At 36.4% G+C, this 19,930-nt stretch overlaps 3 protein-coding genes across 13 annotated transcripts in view; 2 read left to right on the top strand and 1 right to left on the bottom strand.

Moving 5' to 3' along the window:
- LOC112042944 (uncharacterized) overlaps window positions 1-3,089 on the top strand; it is a 42,441-nt gene extending 39,352 nt beyond the window's left edge. For all 3 annotated transcript variants that reach the window (XM_052881693.1, XM_052881694.1, XM_052881692.1), the window contains 2 exons: window positions 419-624; window positions 834-3,089. In XM_052881693.1, the coding sequence (XP_052737653.1) occupies window positions 419-624; window positions 834-1,994 (1,367 nt within the window). In that variant the 3' untranslated portion in view covers window positions 1,995-3,089. The remainder of the gene's footprint in view (window positions 1-418; window positions 625-833) is intronic.
- A 1,304-nt stretch (window positions 3,090-4,393) lies between these two features.
- On the top strand, window positions 4,394-6,539 carry LOC112042954 (dynein axonemal assembly factor 3 homolog). The gene has a single exon (XM_024078183.2). The coding sequence runs from the start codon at window positions 4,644-4,646 to the stop codon at window positions 6,018-6,020; it is 1,377 nt and encodes a 458-aa protein (XP_023933951.2). The 5' UTR covers window positions 4,394-4,643; the 3' UTR covers window positions 6,021-6,539.
- A 91-nt stretch (window positions 6,540-6,630) lies between these two features.
- The window catches only part of LOC112042945 (disintegrin and metalloproteinase domain-containing protein 22), a 422,343-nt gene continuing 409,043 nt past the window's right edge, over window positions 6,631-19,930 (bottom strand). For 7 of the 9 annotated variants that reach the window (XM_052881807.1, XM_052881811.1, XM_052881808.1 and 4 more), the window contains 2 exons: window positions 19,013-19,282; window positions 6,631-15,647 (listed from right to left, as the gene is read on the bottom strand). In XM_052881807.1, coding sequence (XP_052737767.1) covers window positions 15,479-15,647; window positions 19,013-19,282 — 439 coding nt within the window. In that variant the 3' untranslated portion in view covers window positions 6,631-15,478. The remainder of the gene's footprint in view (window positions 15,648-19,012; window positions 19,283-19,930) is intronic. The other 2 variants (XM_052881814.1, XM_052881816.1) reach the window with 2 other exon arrangements.

Below are 19,930 nucleotides of genomic sequence, written 5' to 3'. Positions count from 1 at the left end.
AATGAATTGGCTTTAAAGTTTTTGGTATCCTTGTTTTTCTCCTTATAGCCTTGTTAGATCTATTTATTAGCAAAAAGAATTCTAGTAGTCTGTAGTAGATCCGTTTATAATACGTTTATAGTTTTTTCGAAATTTACTGTTTGGCCTACTGACTCGTTTTACACTTAAACGGTTGTGGGTCCAGATTCGCAACCGTACTTTAATGTTACGTATATCTTTTCCCAAATTAGCATGTAAGTGGATTACTTTCCGCTTTTTAATAATGACGAAGCTCTGGCCATTAAAGGCTTCAATTAAGCAATTAAGTGACATTTTTGCGGGAGTAAGAGAACTTTTTAACCGACTTCCAAAAAGGAGGAGGTTCTATGTTCGGCTGTACCTATGTATGTTTTTTTAATTATTATTTCTGAATTTCCAGGTGAAGTAAACAGCACTGTTCTCGATTCTGAAAGGAATGAAGTGGTCGTCCACCTCCCGCAGTCAGTGTCAGAAGCGTATCGTCGCATCAGTTTCGTAGTGTTTAGAAACGATCGCGCCTTCCAACCGAGCCACGGAACTTACTCTGTCAACAGCCGTGTCCTGAGCATTAAAGTTGAGAACGTTACCACCTTTGAGAATGGAGAGGTTAGTTAGATTTTATTTAGACTTAATTCTTTAAAACAGTGACAAAATTATTCAGGCTGCACCATTCAGATTACAAAACATACCATTACCAAAAGTACATTGTGGTGTACAGCATTTATTTATTATAAATCGTGTGTTTCTTAATTATCACTCGTAAACTTATATTTTAAAAGTGTTTGATAATGATTGTTGCTTTTATCTTTTGTCAGGTGATAGACATCCACTTAATTCCAATAACACAAGAATCAGAACGCAACGAGACCAGAACATGCGCCTACTGGAAGTTCCTTGACGACGGAACTGGCTACTGGTCTTCCGACGGGTGCACCCTTATCCGTGCTACAGAACCGGGCATGCTGGACACCTGCAGGTGCACCCATCTTACGCATTTCGCTGAAGTGCTATTCCCAAGATCAGTATTTTCCCAGAAGGATGAAGATGTTCTGGAATTATTGACTATCATCGGATGCTCTTTATCTATATTTGGTTTATTAATGGTCGGCGTAACAGCCGCCCTGTTTAGATCTTGGCGACGGGACTACAGTAACAAGATTTGGCTCCAACTCTGCATATCAGTTTTCTTACTTGTGCTCAGCTTCTTGATCATAATATTTGCTAGATTCGATCAGTACAGTATCTCTTGCATGTTAATAGGTGTAGTACTACATTACTCCGTTTTAGCCTCATTCTGTTGGATGTTAGTTGCAGCAGTACTATCGTATAGGAGATTAGTGTTAGTATTTACAAGAGATGCCTCACATAAATTGCTGCGAGCATCAGCGTTCTCATGGGGAGTTCCTTTGGGAATAATTGGCGTTCTCCTTTCGGCAGCCCCCCAGTCTTATGCGGGACGTTTTGAAGAGAAAACGCCGAGTGGTTCTTTTTGCTATCCTTCTGGCTTAGCCATGTGGCTGGCAGTTTATGCTCCCATAGCCATTATATTACTCGCAAACTGGACACTATTTGCCTTGATAGTCCGTTCCGTGTTTGCTTCTAGAGGGATTCAGAGACACGGGGATTCAAATGAAGCTCTTCGTTGCGCGTCTGTTAGTTGTTTATTAGTATTTCTGTTTGGATTGCCTTGGGTATTTGGCCTCTTTGCTTTCAACGTTGTTGCTGCGTATTTCTTCACATTGACAGCAACGTATCAAGGTTTTGTGTTGTTCCTTTTCTTTGTCTTAGGAAATAAAAAGACTAGAGATTTGTGGTTGAATAAGCTAAAGATCAAGCAGACTCGCAAGATACCAGTGACTTCATCAACATATTCCAATAGCCGTACAGGTTTTAGAGGCCCTACGGCACCATTGACTGTCGAAGCAAAGGCTTCAAAACCGAAATCTTTAAATCAAGATGACTCTAGGTTTTCTTGACAAAGGTTCAAATTTAACCTGAAAAATACAGGTTAATACTTTAACGGGTATTTTTTCAATATCTTCTGTGAGTTTAGCATCCGTTTTGTATTATAAGTGATAGATTACGAAAGCAAATTACGAAAGATCGCGGTGGATAAATCCAGAACTATTCTTTTTGCTGTAGATCGTGAGAAATCTACGCTAATCTAAAAACTAACAAAGTTTAATAATTGAGATATTAAAGAGGCTATGTTTTACCTTATGAGTGGTATGGTTGCATAAATACTGGGTATATGCAAAGAACAATTTGCAAAACGTAAATTTATTCGATGGTCTTGAACAACATCGCAAGGCATTGCATTGCAAATACTTTATTAACCTATTGCTGCGTGCCTTCAATGTTTATATTTGCTAGTACTATAAATCTTATTTAGTGTAGTCACTTTGCTAATATTTCTAGTAAGGCGCTTTCTGTGTTCAGTACGTATAAGTTATTTATGTTAGTGAATAGTTATTGTTATAGTTACAGTTTCTTTTTACACACAATATTGTATACACTCATTGTTAGTATTAACATTTTGTTACCCTAAGTTGACTTTGTTACCTATATCTTTATTCTTTGTTCAATTGTTGCTACGTGTATTTTTATTTGAGATGAGGCTATGTATTTAGTTATGACTATTAGTTAGTAAGATACACTGTTAGGATTAGTTAATTTATTATTCAATTACTCCCTCCAAAGATTTTTTTGTTATTTAAAAAGTCTTTAGAGGTCATTTTTATTTCTATTTTGAAATTTATTTTAATTAAAATATTGGAATGTTAGGTTATCTAGTTAGCCCACGTTTGTAAAAAATAGGTTCTATCAAATCAAAATGGCCTTGATGAGATTTGTCTAAAATAAAATGAATGATTGTATTACAAATGTTGTGTCGAAATACTTTCGTTAGTCGTTAAAAAAAAGTGGCGATGCTAATTTGTTTCTGTAAATAGTTTAGGTAGGCAAATATAGTAATTCCGATGTACAGAACAAACATAATTTAATCCTCATTGTAGCATATTATTGTGGCATTTACCTATCAATTATGAAACTTAATAAAAAGTTATTTATTACTATTTTGTTTCATTAATTAACTTTAAGATGTATCAAAATCTACTTGAGTCCTTACTACGATGCATCAAAGCCTAATCGAGTCTTAAAGGTACTGTTACACATGCTATATATGCATAAATAGCATGCTAAAAACGTTCTATTAAATATGCTCCATACGAGCATGCTTATCATCAGTTTACATTTGCTATTTTTAAGTAGGTATGCTCCTGAATAAGCATGCTCAAAGCAAATTGAGCATATTGTGTAACAGTAGCTTTCAAGATGCATCAAAATATACTAGAGGCTTGATCTGTTCATGGGTTGTCAACAGTGACTACATTCAGGACCTACGCCTTGATGTACTCTGCAAAGAGTTCTAATCTTGTTCTAATACTTTCAACACCCCAACAGTTGCTAGTAGTAAGAATATTTAAAACAAAAAATTCTAAACCACTCACATAAGTAAGTTTACCCCGAACCTCGATTACTTGACAGTGTTCTAAAATCATAATTTTAAAATTATAAAACAAGTTCAATATAAGTTAGGAGTGTGTCGCACGGAAATTCGATCAAGACCAAATTTCGAAAAACTTTACCAAAAATCGAAACAGTCCGCAAGTAGGTACAGTACGTAGTGTTCAGTCGAACTGTTTGATTTCGACTTTTTTTGAAGAGAAGTACATTCTCATTACAGAAGATTGGTATGGAAGAGCCATCTTAAACTCAGGAGAAAAAAAAACTTCAATAATTGTGACCGATTGATGTTACCGAAATAAACTATTTTTAACGGACTTCCAAAAAGGAGGAGGTTCTACGTTCGGCTGTATGTATGTTTTTTTTTTTAATTTTTTTATGTATGTCAAACGATATTTCCGTCATTTTAAAAATTCTTTTTTTGTTTTGAAGGGTTTGATTCCAGGGTGGTCCCATTTTTTTCATGTCAGGATCTGATGATGGCATCCTGGAGAAATCGAGAGGAACTTTCGAAAATCGTAGAGACGGCTAGTGCGTTTGTTAGTGTTTCCATAAGGTATTTTAAACCACTACAATTTTGTAAAGGTCTGGAGTTGGTCTGATGATGGAGCCGATACACAGTGAAAGTGTAAGTTATTACAGATACAGATACAGATGTTATTTATTGCTTTTTAGTTTAGGTTAATTTTTGAGTTGGAAGTCGGTTGAATTTTTTTTATTAAAATTTTTTATTAAGTACAAAGACTGAATAGGAGTGGTTACAACAATAGTTTAGTGCGCGAGGAACGAACCCAAGACCACTTGAATTTAGTACTGGTATTTTAACCGTGTAGCTATTGAGGCTTCTACTTTATTACCACTCAAGTAGTTATCTGGAACTAGGGTAACAATGTGGCTATAATTAATTAATAAGAGCTTGAAAAAGGCTTTATTAGTAGATACGGGCAATTAATAGCCCGTTGCCATAGCAACGCCCTATTGGAACTCACGCTTCATCACCTCATTGCTCGATGTTTACGTCGTCAAGGCACTGACAATCTAGGCCTCCACTCGTTGACACGTCAATTTAGTAAGCAAATAATAGTAAAAACTAAATAAAAATGTTCTGGGGAATAAGTCCAGCCCTTGATCTTCAAAAGGAGTACCTAAAACATGGTGACAGCAGTGCGTACGAATTGAATTTTTTAGTCATCGGAGGTTGCGACGCGAGACACATCCTCAAAACGTTGGCACAAGCTTACCGACATACACGACGGTACATGAACATTTTCGTCATTGATGGCTGCCCTGAAATCATCGCTCGACAAATTCTTCTTTTATCCATGGCCTTGGAAAAAACGAATAGAAGTGGTCTATTAGAGAAAACCAGGCGGTTCTTAGAAATCTACGGAAACATGCTTCTACGACCGCCAACTTCAAGGTACGTCATATCTAAAGCACGGCAGCTGGTTGGAATGATTACCAATCCTGAATACATGAGCTGTCTCCTACCTTGTGTGTCAGTAGACCAGATGAAATACCGCGAACGGGATTACATGGAAAATTTATTTAACTTTTGGACAACTGGAAATACGAATCAGTTTAACGCTACAGAGTTGTGGGACCATAGAGTTAGATTAAGCCTTGGTGTGAGATATGACAATAGAATCGGTGTATTCGATTGGGATTATCATATGCGCATGAAGGAAGTGGCAAGTCAGATCTGTTTTCAGGAGTACAAGCATTTTAGGGAACACGGAATAGCCTTCACTTGGTTGGAAACTGAGGTTTGTCGGCCGAACGTTACGTTAGCTGCTGGAGTTTATAAGTGCGGGGATAGATACCTTCATCGTGGATATCTTGGTGATTTAGTGACTTCTCCATACATCGCGTATGGTCTGGATTGTGAAGAAAAGGATATGCTAAAATCAACTCACGGTGTTAACTATAAACGATCGACAGATGTATCGGAGCGTAATGTGATGAGACTGCTTTATGAACTGGAAACTCGTAAGCCTTTTGATCCTAACGTAATGAATTTAGACACTCAACAAAATTTAGGTATGGCAGTATTAAGCGAGTTCGATGCAAAGATTTCCGAAAGTGGTCCAGAGGCTCCCGTTCTGCTACGTGAAGACCGAGATACGTACATTGATGTAGACTTTGGAAAAGTCCACTTTTTATCTCTTTCTGCGTTAGATCACTATCCCCATAAGCCACAATTTCAGGGTTTGTTCCACGGCGTTTTTGTAGGACATAATGTCCTCCCTCGAGTCAAACCCAGCGTTTGGTCAATGGCAAGAGATGACGCTATTGTAATAATGGAATCACGTAAATATGTCGTCGAATTGAAAAGAGAAGACGTAAAGGCGTACGGTGAGCAGATACAACAAGCGGCAACAACTGCACAGTGCGAGAAGATTGGTCCTTTCAATCCAGAAAAGGATGACTTTGCCAAATTTTTAATTCGAAGGAAAAGTGAAAGTAGTGACCCATAATGTCACAAAGTTGTTTTATTAAAACTAAGATAGTTTTTAAAGAAATACTCGTACGGTTCATAATAAAGTTCCCTGTCCTCTCCTTCTTATTATTTGTTGGGATAAGTAGTATAATTTTCACGTTTGTCCTGAATTACTTTGATTTGAACTTTACTGTATTTTATTACTGAATATAAGGTTTAAAAATATTGATTATGAGTTATTTTACTTTTTATAACACATTTGCTCGTAAAGTATCTCTTATTTCACCAATTTTAATATTATACTTTTATATTTCAGAAAGTGTGTTCAAAGTGAGTTTCCTCGCAAATGTGTTATAAAACATACGTATGACATACGTGCGCTTTGATAGCCTCTGCTTCTTTACTATAGCAATATCACCTTAGTTGTAATTTTCAACTTACCACACTTGATATCATAATGTATAATTAATACATGCTATGACCACGACTTACATTTTGATTTGTCGTCGTCTTCCTTTTCTGCTTCAATAGTCATTCGTAGAACGTAGAACGTTTCAAAGGCATTTTATGCCAACTAAGATTTGTTCTACAAGATTGATGATTTTAACAAAAACTGGAAAAGTGTCAGGTCCAATGAAACATTCAGAAAAATTTGTGTTCATCTATTTTCTTTCATTAATAATATGTTACATTCATTTAGTAAATAATATAGCAAATATATTTACAAGGACAAAATAAAAACTGAAAGTCCAACGTGATCAACGTTCACTTTTTTATTTTGTTCAAATTCGTATGTTATATAATATCACTTAACATTAAATTTCCTATAAATCAGTAGTTCGGTGGTGATGGCGGTTACAAATTATCATAATTTTGACAAATTAGATTGTTTCATTGAAGTGTTATTACAGTTTTAAATTCAGAGTTTCCTATTTGACGATAACTTAGACATTGGTGAGCGATAGAAGATTCAGTAAATGAATCTAGGATCCCATAATAGCCCATTTTAAGGCACACACAGCACCAGGGAGGTACAAAAAAACAGGGCGAAGAGCAGGTAAGGTGACAAACTATTGCAATGTTAAATATAGTATGACGACTAGTACGGGTCTTTTTTATGGTTCTGAATGATCAAATATAAAAACGGAATCCTTATTAATTATAGTCAACCTTACTGCAATGAATAAGATGAATGTTTGCCTTGTAAACAATCATCTTATAAACATTATAAAGACTAAATAGTACTTAAGAACCCATAGTTATATTGCTGAGAATAGGGATGATGACAGTTTTTAAATAGTATAGAAATCAGGAGTATGCTAATAGTAAAGCAATTTTGTAAAAGTAACAGGGTATCTGCGATCATTACTTTCGGAGCTACAGGGATTTAAAGGGTCAGATTTGCGGCGCTTCCACGGATCCCTGAAAAACACCCCATACAAAATGGTACGATTTAATGACCGCGTAGGTGCATAATGATCGTTAGATTTGTATGGGCGGTCAAACAAAATTACTAATATCTTTGGTATTTGATCGTTTATGTTTATAGTTCATTTATTGAAATATGTCACATTTAACGTAAAGAAGCTAAAACTGTATGAATTTTCATCTAATTTAAATAGATCATCTAATTTAAACAAAAATTGATTTTGAAATTTTATAATCTAACTAGCTAACGCCGCGCGGTTTTACCCGCGTGGTTCCCGTTCCCGTAGGAATATGGGGATAATATACAACCTATAGCCTTCCTCGATAAATGGGCTATCTAACACTGAAAGAATTTTTCAAATCGGACCAGTAGTTCCTAAAATTAGCGCGTTCAATCAAACAAACAAACAAACAAACTCTTCAGCTTTATATTATTAGTATAGATTTATTTTGCAAATATCCAGTTAATCTCTGCTTTTTATGTATAAATTTGTTTACATTGATGATTTACCCGAAACTATGATAAAAATGAATATATTCAAACCTAGTCATCATCCCTGATATTTTTCAGGTGTTTTATATATCTAGCTACACAAAAAGAGGTAAATGTTTCATTAAATTGACTATCTTTTTAGAAGGTAGTGTTACTTTGGCACTGAGGATTAAATGCTTTTTACACATGTTCGTACTTGCGTGATACTAAATAATATCGAGCAAGTTTAAAGCTGAAACTTATATATATTGCAATGAAATAATGCCAATTATGATGTGTCATATATTTGGTTGTTGTCATATATCCATGCATGTAATTATATTTATTACAATAATGAATATTTATGGATGGATTTAATGGTAATCCGGCGAGAATTGGCCTGTTTCCTTGGCTTGGCTATGCATGACTTTGAAACATAGCAATACGTTCAGTAATAAAACTACTGACATGTAAACATAAAAGAGATATACTTTATAATGAGGTAACTAGTGGGTTGGTCAGTAAACTGAACAAATGAAAATTATGCCAATAAAGCAAAAAAATAAATAAAACATTAACTTAAAGCTATATTTTTTACATCAATGGCAGTTTGACGCTAATCTTTAAAGTGCAATTAACATAACAGATCAAAAATATCATACAAAACTCGATCTAACACAAAACATCGCGCAAGTACGCTAGTGTAGACATGGCCTAACATTAATTATGTTTGGTCAAAATTGTCATTTGGTCTAATATTATGATAGGTCTAATTATAATTATGATTGGTCTAACATTAATTATAGTTATGAGAATTATGATAATTCGCAATTCACCAGAGCACCACCGTGAGCAATGGCCATTATCGGCGCCGTCAATTGACGAATTAGGCCTGCGCGTGTCACGTGCGTGCAGTGGACAAGGATGACGTCAAATGACATATGTCAACTGTCAAAACTTTATTTCACTAAATAGACTCCGCGCCACGAAAGAAGTCCCCAAATGACAATAAGACCGTCATTACCAAATTAAGATATTAGCGCCTCGTCTACATGTTTCGTGGCGCGGTGTCTATTTCTGTTTATTTGTAATTTATTAGGTAGTTCTTTTTAGTACTTACCTAGTGAATAATGTAGGTAACTAGTTTTAGTCTACTGTATTGTCAAACAACAAATATTATAGGTATTGTAACAACGAAGTATATTTGAATACTACAGATAAGTAGAGATGCGCCGACTATGACTTTTGTCGACTAGCCGACTAGCCGACTAGTCGGCGCATCTCTAGTAGTAATCGTAAAAGTAGTGTCGTGTTTGCATTTTTATATCAACTCTACATTGGTTCGCAGGCAGATTTATTTAATATTGACATCTTGGCTTACAATTATTGTAATTCATAATCCAAAAATCAATATTTAATATAAATAACTAGTTAGGTATTTAAGAACTTTATTTGCGAATAGCTTGGGGACCTTGGGGTTAATTAAATCAATCGTGTAATTAAAACAGGTCGTTAATCTATTTATAGTTTCAACAGGCTGTTTTAATGACCCACTATTGGGTCTGCCCTACCTCCTTTTAAAAGGGGGTAGATTTATTTATAGCAGTTATATCTGAACATAGGCTGCGTTTAATTTGCGAATGGGAAAATTAGTGATGTTCAAAAAACATTTATTTTGCCTGATTATTATAATCAGTATCATAATAATCATCAAAACCTGTTCTTATAGGAACAATGACATTAATGTGGGTATATGTTTATAGGCCAAAATTTTATTCTGTTGAGTTTCTCGCCCACTCTTCTCATCTAATTCTGCCTTTTGAACCATTGATAGAGTCACTATACACCAGTGGCGAAGGATGAAATTTAGATGAAGGTAAGCCCTCCTAAAGAAAAATAAATTCATATAACGTGAAACAAACTCATGTTTATCATATATCTAGAACAATGAATATGCATGGATTTTTAAAGGTAACCCGACGGAAATCAGCTTGCATGTACTCTTCGCCGCTGGTTCACACTACGAACAGACAAATCTAACTCAAGCAAATCAAATTAAAGTTTTTGTTAACTAAGTTCATACTTTAAAGTAACTAAGTTTGTACGAAAAAAATACTCTATTTCCCCTCCCAATTAAACGTAAAGGTTGTGCTATGTATAAGATTTTTTTTGAATTTTTTTAATTTTTTACAAGTTAGCCCTTGACTACAATATCACCTGATGGTAAGTGATGATACAATCTAAGATGGAAACGGGCTAAATTGTTAGAAGGAGGATATAAATCCACACCCCTTTGTTAAATTATAAAGATTATTGTAAATGAAAGAATAAACATGAGTGAATATAACCCGTGCGCATTAACTGGACACCTGGCTACCAAGCACGTTCATACAAACACAGTACACACTCATTTGAGCCAGGTGTCAAGTTAATCCATACGAGCTGTACAGACAGTGGTCCATATAACAGGGTTCTAAGACTACGCTTGTTATAAATAATATTTAGTTCAAATACACAGATTTTTAATCATTATACAATGATTTTATGATATTAGATATGGAACTAGCGTGTCAAAACAAAATCACCCAATTGGCCCAATTTCATTTAGTCGCTAAACAATGAAAGTTATTTGAGCATAATACCTAAATATTGTCTAAAATGCAGAGTTGTGTGTTCAGGAAGTGTAAAAACTATGTAAGTATAAATAACTAATGAAAGTTAACACAAAATTGTGCATGCGTGCGCTCAGTGAGTAGTTTGGAACACGTAACGTATCTAATATTATGAAATCATTGCCATTATAGTATGCACTTGAATAAATATAAAGGACCTTGTCCACAACACCCACGTGCTTGGTTAACACACGCGATCGCGACACGACGCCCTCTGGGCTTGACACTCGCTTTGTGCGACAGTACGCCGCAGACAGAGACAGATAGACCCACCCATCTCACACACTAGATATACACTAATGAGCGATATACACAACAAAAAGAGACAGATGAAAACTATAACTTTGTTAATTCAACAGCAGCCGAGACATACAGTAATTTTCAAAACACATTTTGCTAGTCCTTTTCATGAAAAAAGTCCCGCGGTTAAAACCTGAACTAAAATTGACAGCGTCTTACAATATGACCGCCATTAAGACTAATAACTTAATGGCGGTCATATCATTACATATATAATGTGTAATGCGCCGCGTCTGGAGGACTACTTTCATGAAAAGGACTTTAGTTTTAAGGCATTTGTTTCATTCATATATGTATACACAATGAGCGAACATACATTTTACATACAACAGTCTAGTATAACAAAATGAACATAGTTTATGTTCTATATGCCACTCCGTCTACGAGGTAGATATACTGGCTCACATAGGCTGCGGCGGTGCGTAGGGCAAAGGCACACGACCATACGACCCGCTGTAAGGATTACATACATTGTTTTTCTCAACATTCCCTTTTCATCACACAATTTGCATTTCCAAGCAAAATGCAAAGGAAACTCACTTAAATACTACACTTGAAATTACACTCATTAATAGACAGATGGCAGTAAAAACGTTTCTCCTTTACACATATCACGTATCACGTACCATAAAAGAGTGCTCGTGTGAACTATATTATTATTATTATTTAATGTGCGTTGATGTAAAGACATTATTTACATCCATTTTTCGACCTACATATTTTTTAAAGCAATGTTGTTTTTTTATTGTGCTGATAAAAATCATTAAACGTACTCGTATGTACCCTTATATACTATACACTAGACTAACCTCAAACATTGTTAAATCTACAAATTTGTTACATAAATTTTACAAGCCTACTGTAATATTGGTTTTACATGTAATTTACGTTATTTTTTAGTCTGTGGCCCGCACCTGCGCACCGTTGGCGAGTGTCGCACCCAGTTAGACCTCTCATACACACGTACAGTTTACGTACTGACCACCTACGAGTATAAACTACTGTCGACCTCTCATCACTCACTCTCAGACATACAATTTTACAAAGAGGACACATGTTATGGATGACATTGAAATTATTTGGCAATACAGATTTTATGGTTATTCATATTTATATTACGTAAGTATACGTCTAAATATACAACATGAACATAGTTTGAGACATAACTCCTATCTGCGAAAATTATTACAGTATTCGCATAGGTATTGCATAGGTACAATTTCAATGTCATAATATGTCATAATAACAGTCCATGTGAGGGGCCTACAAAATTAAAATGGAAGATAAAATGGTCACAGTGTAACTATGCGTGTGTACAAAAGGTCTTACAGAGTAAATATTCGTGACTACCCTGTACTCGTAGGTAATTACATACCTATCTTATGTTTAATATATTATTATTATTATTATAACGTTTAACTAAGAGATTAGTTACATTAAACAGGGTCATAAGACCGAACATTTCCGTGCAATAGTGATCGACATCGGCGAAGCGGCATTGCTTGTGAACAATGACCTATGTTGGTAATTATATTGGCAGTGTAATATGTATATGACATGATGTATCCTAACGATGGTGAGCTACTAAGAGAGTAAATTAAACTAATTGGAATTGACTACTTAAGGGGAACGTAACTTAAAAGAATGGTCAATAAAATACGCTTTATCATCATTATCTTCATCATCAATTATGCATCCACTGTTGGAGATAAGGCTAATATTAGCTGCGCTTTTTTTACTTTTTGCACCCAATCGGTACCAGTTACATTCTGGAAGTCGTCGATCAATCTAGTGGGGGGCGCCCTACACTTTGGTTGCTGAGACGCGGTAACCATTCAAAGAGACCTTGCGACTCCAACGATCATCTATCATATTACAGAATTTGCTTAATGATTGTTTTATTATTACTGCTGTAATAAACAAACAAACTGTAATAAACAAACTGGCAACGATGGAGCTTCAAAGTGTGATAAAGTAAGTAGGTTTTATCCAATTCCTATAAACAGCCGTATATTGTAGTGTGTGCGAAAATGAAGTCGCAGATAAAATGAATATAAATCTAACTGTAATACGAAGCTACGTGAACAAAAGCTAGATCTTACACAACGGAAACAAGTATGTGTGCTTGTAGTAAAAAGCATGGAAATTCCATGAGGAAGTACCTATTGTTCTTTTTATGGCAGCTTTTTGTCGCGCAACATGTCTCTATTGAGATCACACCCTAACACATAGATAAAATCAACAGTATACCAACACAAGAAAAACAATAACAACAATAGAACAGCAATATCACTGCACCTATGTCGATCGGCTTGGGCTAGACGAATTAATCTTTACTATTCAATATATTTTATTCACTTTAAGTTCCTACTAGTAATGTCTGTGGCGACGCCACCTAGCCTAGCGTAAATGCGGCTTCCCACTGGAGCAGCGCGGGACTGCGTTTTGTGGGACAATTATTTTCAATAGTTATTGTAACTTACGTTTTTCGGAACAAGTATTTTATTTTATTCTAATGTTAGTTAGTCAGACAAGCAAATTAAAGAAATGGGATTTTTCTGGTGATGTGTTTATATGTTTGTATTAATGCGTTTTTCTCTAATAACACCCTCACATAACTTCTTCGCACAGCTAATAGTATACATATAGAAAATGCTGAACAAACAGCATAGTTTCACACGAACGCACTGCTCTAGTGGAAAGCCGACCTAATTCGAATGAAACGATAACATCCTAAATTGTCAATAAAATAAACGGAAAACTGTAACATACAAGGCGTCCACTTGCCGTGCGATGCGATGCGTGACTATAATATCAAGTGATATTTTATTCTGAATTTTATTAACTATCGTCGATTGGACATATCAATCGATAACATTTATACGTTTTTTACATCAATAGTAAGTATATCTAGACATCTAAACTATCCCTTCTAAGGTATCGCCTCCACCGCAGCGCACAGCAAGCGCCACCTATCTCAACATACATACATGAAAGCATGCCAGCGTAAATTCGTTTCAATATAATAATATTAATATACATAATATATATCTGATAAAATCCGAAATAACTTATATTCACATTAAGATTTACTATTTTATTTTATTTAGAATATGTTTACGTTATGATTCTAGATACAAAAAAATTATTCGAGTACGGTTCGAGATCTCAGCGTGACAGTCGATCGACGAGAAATCATTTTGCTAAAACATTTTTTTTTACTAAAAGATCGATTTAATCATTTTGGTGTTATGTTTACTGTTGTATCTCTGGAGTCACGTGAAGTTGGGCGTATGTTCGGAGAGGTGATACAGTGCGATGAAGTTTTTGTCTCTCCGGGGACGGTTGTAGCCCGACTTCGCTCCTGCCGATCGGTCGGGACGCGCGGCGATCGGGTGCCTATACTCTGTTCTAAGGAGACGAGCTAGCATTGAGCAGGTTTAAATTCCGATCACAATATCATATAATCATTCTTTTGTGCAAAACTGAAGTCTTGTATGTAGTATTACTTTCCTACATTCTTAATGTTTTATATTGCATTAATAAAGTTACAAATTATTGATGATTGTATATCAAGTTTTGTTTAATATCTTACGAACAATGTTTACACAGTAACATCAAAAGTACATCAATTTTGCACCATTAAAAAATATTGTTCTGATTCTTTTTAGTGAGCAATGTAAACGCTCCCTAACATTTCCAGGCAGTGTTCACTAACCAATCACAGTGATAGTGCGTGCTACTCTATACATTAGTGAAAGAGAGAGCGCGATACACTAGCTCGCCTCCAAACCAATATAGACAATGAGCTCGCAGATCGGGTGACGTCGCCGAGCTCGCTTCGACGAATTAATATTGTTATTATCAATTTGTTATACGCCTATCTAAATCGTTAGCTACTCGCGCGAAGTCCAGGAGCTCGACGCGAGCGACCTCTACACCGCACACTTACGACTATTACATAATTTAACAGTGACAACGTTACGTCAACACTAACATACCGTTACACGGCCGCTCCGCCGCCGGTCGCGGAACAAAGACAAGAGTTACCGCTCGCCGAGTCGAGTAGACGTCGTGACGTCACGCGGCGCTTGCTCTGCTCGCAGACAGCTCGCGTCGACAGAGACTATACTTCAGTCATATGGAAAATCGAGTAAGTATTCAGAATTATGCTCATTTTTTTAAATCACATCGAGATAATGTTCACGAGGACAGAGCGTTTATTCGACCAAAACGCCCGAATGTTTCGTCGCACACATTGCGATAACAGTAATATTCGCATTGTCACTATGAGTGCGACCAAGGCATAAGAAAATGTACATGTAGACCGAAGCACCTAATAGGTAATTGTTTACATTTTCTGTCAATGCCATTAGTTTATAAGCTTGATCGTTTGCGGGAGAATAAACACTGCTGCGAACGAGACATCTAGTCGGCTCGGCTGGCCAGTATAAAGCGTATTGATTCAAAACGAATATAAACATTAACACAACAGAGAACGGCGGCGGCACAGCACATATTTGACGTATTAATACTAATGTTCAGTCATATCGTTAAATGTAAGTGCAGTTCGATTATTTACATTTGTCGGCTATCGGTATTCACATGTCGGCGCCGTCGGCGTCAGTGGGTGTACTCGGGGAAGGCGGCCGGCCGCTCGCTCGCGGAGCTATCCCCGGGCGAGCGCGGGGAGCGCGGGGAGGTGGGCGAGGGGAAGTAGTCCCGCGCCGCTGGCACCGCCTCTTCACTCGCCCACCGGGCTAACTGTTGTTGAGCTTGAATAAATTCATCACTAGAAAATGATAGAGAAGAGGAACGGAGAGTCTAAGCGCGTCGTTGCGGCGGGCTCCCGAGTCTTTACTACTGACTGGTGAACTAGCTCTCGGTGGTTACTGATTGATGAGCTAGCTCTCGGTGGTTACTGATTGGTGAGCTAGCTCTACGTGGTTACTGATTGGTGAGCTATAGGTGATTGCTGACTGATTTGACTGGCTGGCCAGGTGGATGAGAATTTTGTCAGATGTACATGGATAGATGACCAGTCAGCGTCTGTTGTGTCTTTATGATCAATTTTATATGGTTGAATTAGGACCGAGTGAACACATTCACTTTATTTTTTGGGTACAGTCAACCCAGCTTTAATAATTTTAAATTGGGAATAATTTTGGATAGGTATAATTTAATTGGTGAGTTACAAATCTTCGTTCAGTAGTTTCTGTAATTAATATTAATTAATGCTAATTAAAATATCCGTTCAGTAGATTTTGTAAAAAATTCAAATACATTATCCGGTAACATTGTCCGGTAGATAGTAAAAGACAGAAGGGAGTAGAAACGAAAGATATATTTTACTGATCGCATAGTCAAATTTGCTTATGAACGTAGACAGAGAATTTAGCTAAGGATCAGAGGACTCGTAATTATTTTTTATAAATAACAATTAATGTTTCTCTGTCTACGCTTTTCATGCTATTTCTTCACACTACGGAACATTGAATTATTGTTTTTGCATAGCAATGCAACAAGAAAAATCTACATTAAAATTAAAACAATTTTCTGTAGACAACGAAATTCAACTTTCCGTTATTCGTCACCAAACTTGACGGTATGCCAAAAATAACATAATGTCAAATGATTGAGGTATGATTCAAAAGAAACGAAAATGATGGCCAATTATGTTTAGTCGTGTCTAACAGAGGAGATAGAAGGAGTAAGTAGTTGTGGATGAGACTCTCGGAGCCCGCCCGTGAGTTGTATGAGTGTTATGAGTCAAAAGTCGCTGTAAACACAATTTTACACAATATAATACAGGCAAAACAAATTGTTAGGTGTATATTGTTAGTTACATGTGTTATGCATGTTATGTTAGAAGATCCGAATTGGAAACGTTATGTTTATTGGATGAAAAGTGTTTAAATAATTCAAAAATATATTGCGAGTAAGCTGCCTAATCCATCCTGCTATTTTGGTCTTTATTATAAACCTATTGAAATAAAAAACAAGTCAATTGAAAAATGTCCCGTAAATATTACGATATACTTTACAAGGTGACATCAAGGTCATCATCACTTGATACAACTATTCAAAAATAATTACCAAGTATAAAATCAATGCTTAAGTATTTTTTCAGCACATGGTATGACTAATCTGCAATGAAGGTATTTTTGTATTTTGTACAAAAATCAATATAACTTGAAACCGTAAAATTTCGGCTAATCTATATTACGTTATTTTAGTAGGTCTTGATGTCAGCTATCACACACCCTGTTTATCCTGGTGGATAAACAGTGAGCACCGGATGACATTTGTTAAATTGTATCTCAATTTCGTATATATGTCAAGTAGCATAACGTCAAAGATAGTGAATTAGCCTGCTGGTCAATTTGTCATTAATTACAGTTTGGCCAGGATTTTTTGGCAGGCCATGCCGAGTAAACCTCCTGTCTGAACCACGTGACCGAGTGTCTCAGAGAGTGACCGGTGCTTGGTTCAGTGCATCTACCCTCATCTGCTCTAATATTCCTAATTTTTATTAAATTGGGAGAAATTAATATTAGCCGATTGGGGACGTGATCATAGTTTAGCCAAGAGAACTTTAGGAACCTACTAGCAATACATTTTTTTACCTATTGATTTAAATTAGAGATGCGCCGAGTAACACTTTTGTTGAGTAACGAGTACCGAGTTTTACTCGGTTAAATTTTTTTTCAACCGAGTACTCGGCCGAGTAACTCGGTTCAATCAAATTCCCATTTCGCGCGCGTAAATAAGTATTAATTCAATTCAATTCAAAATTGTTTTTTCAAGTAGGCTTAGTTTACAAGCACTTTTGAAACGTCAAGTTTGACTATTTGTAGTGACTCAGAAGGCGCAGTCTCCTGTTGAGAAGAGCGACGGGAAATTCAACAGTTGCTCCTTTTTTTAATTTTATTTAAATTTAATTGAGATTTTCAAAGATTTCCTAAATTACTGAATAAATACTTTTTGATTAACACTGTTGTTTTAATTATATGTAACTAAATAATGCTTTTCTTAAACAAGGTATACTCGGCATTCTCCGACCGAGTTATTCGGCCGAGTACGAGTATCAAAATATTCGCCGAGTACGCCGAGTACCGAGTATCAACCGAGTACTCGGCCCATCTCTAATTTAAATCAATAAGTAGATAGGTGAAGATCGTTTCTAATTCGGATCTAAGACTATTACTGTGAGCAAATATTTAAAACTCTAGTACCATTGGATTAGACGTTATTGGTCAGAGTCTTCGGTGAAGCAAACGACCAGACAGTTGACAAAAATATCGATACCAAGAGCAGGGAAACATATAAAACCAATGAGAAGATCGTCTTCCGTATTATACTCTTGCTACTATGATATTCAATTCAGCAATTTAAATTGGTAATAGTTTTATCTATGTTATTTAAAATGCTGTTATTTACTTATGTTAGAACTAGTCAATTACTTTTTTGACAGTTTTCGTTTTTGACAGCTAATGACCAGTTATGTTTTTCGTGCATACCTCATAAGTAGTAAGACTTCGGTATGCAGTACATCCTAGGCCTGTGATTTCAATATCAGTAATTTGATGTCATCAGACAATAGTAATTTCTTCCGATGTTAGGATAGGTACGAATGTATTTGTAACTTAACACTTAACAGGCACTATATTACCCTGATACTTTTGGTTAGTTCAACGTTAAAATCTAAACTTTGCTCATTTGTATGTGACAGTGCATATAAGTGTTAAAGGAGATCAATAACGCTCCATACATTCTTCGCCTCTTTTTGAAAGTGCGGCCAACAAAAAAAAACAAGTGACGAGACATCGAACCTGTATAACTTGGTTGAGAGCAATGCTACAACATTTGTGCCATACTAACTATTGCTCCAAATGGGCAGTTCTAACGATGTGTACCAGTTTTTAATCTTGGCGGGGATTTTTGAAAATCGACAACATGTATGGAAATGACGAATTGTCGAATCTGTATAACTTGGTTCAGAGCCATCCTGAAACTTTTGTGCTATATTAGCTATTGCTAATTTTTTTTGGTGGCCGGTACTTTCAAAAACAGCCTAAAATTAATGATCTCCTTTGTGAGTGTTCGAATTTAATGAACCAAAAACTAACAGTAACGCATACCGTCAAAGTGCCTCACCTCTCGCTGTCAGGTGCGTCGCGCAGTCGCTCGGCGTCGGCGGTTTCATATAGCGCGTCGTCGTCGGGCGGGGCTCGATGCGCCCCGTGGGCGAGCGCCCCGTGCGCGCCCATGGCCCCGTGGGCGCCGTGTGCGCCGTGGGGCAACAGCGCGGGCGACGCCGCCGCCCCGGCCGCGAACATGGCGGGGTGGTGGCGTGTGCTGCCCCGGAAGCGAGGGTATCCGAAGCGGGATTCCTCCTCGGTGGGAGCGATGCGGCCTCGGCAACGACTGTAATTATTTTTGACTTGATGCATAACGGCACAAAAGTAAATATAACATTAGGTGTGATCGCAGTTGTTGCGATACCATACGATAGAAGCGAAACAACTGTTGATTGACTTGAACACCAGAATTTCAGATTCAAACAACCAAAATTCTGGCGTCCGTCACTCCTGCCACGTATTAATTTGCTTTTGAATTTGTACCTTTAAAGCAGGCACATTCCATCCCTCATAATTTCTTACTATCAGTCCGTAAACTCAAGTTAAGTCAAGCGTAAGTTCATATCCGTATATTATAATGATAGAGACATCTTTTCTTAATTAGAATTCTTCAATTGTCTTTTGTAATATTATTATCATTGTAATTAATTAAAAAAAATACAAATAAATAAACGGGAAGAAAGACATCATTAGAAGATAATAGTTTTGAAATTAAAACATTTTCGGAATTAAAACGTGTGTTATTTTGTCGCATCTAGTGGTATTGTGTGGGTGGGTTGGTGAGTCAAGGCGTAAGCTTAGCTTTTTTTTATTTATTTTATTGTACAAAATACAAAAAGTGTTGTATAATTAGGTACATAAAAAGCCATCCTCATAAACTTTACGTTAATAAATAAGTCAAGTATTTTAAGGATATCATACCAAGTTGTCAGTC

This window comes from Bicyclus anynana, chromosome 5 (genome assembly GCF_947172395.1).
Source record: "Bicyclus anynana chromosome 5, ilBicAnyn1.1, whole genome shotgun sequence".
Classification (NCBI taxonomy): Eukaryota; Metazoa; Arthropoda; class Insecta; order Lepidoptera; family Nymphalidae; genus Bicyclus; species Bicyclus anynana.
The sequence above is the reverse complement of the archived record's forward strand: the minus strand, read 5'-3'. Positions and strand labels throughout refer to the sequence as shown.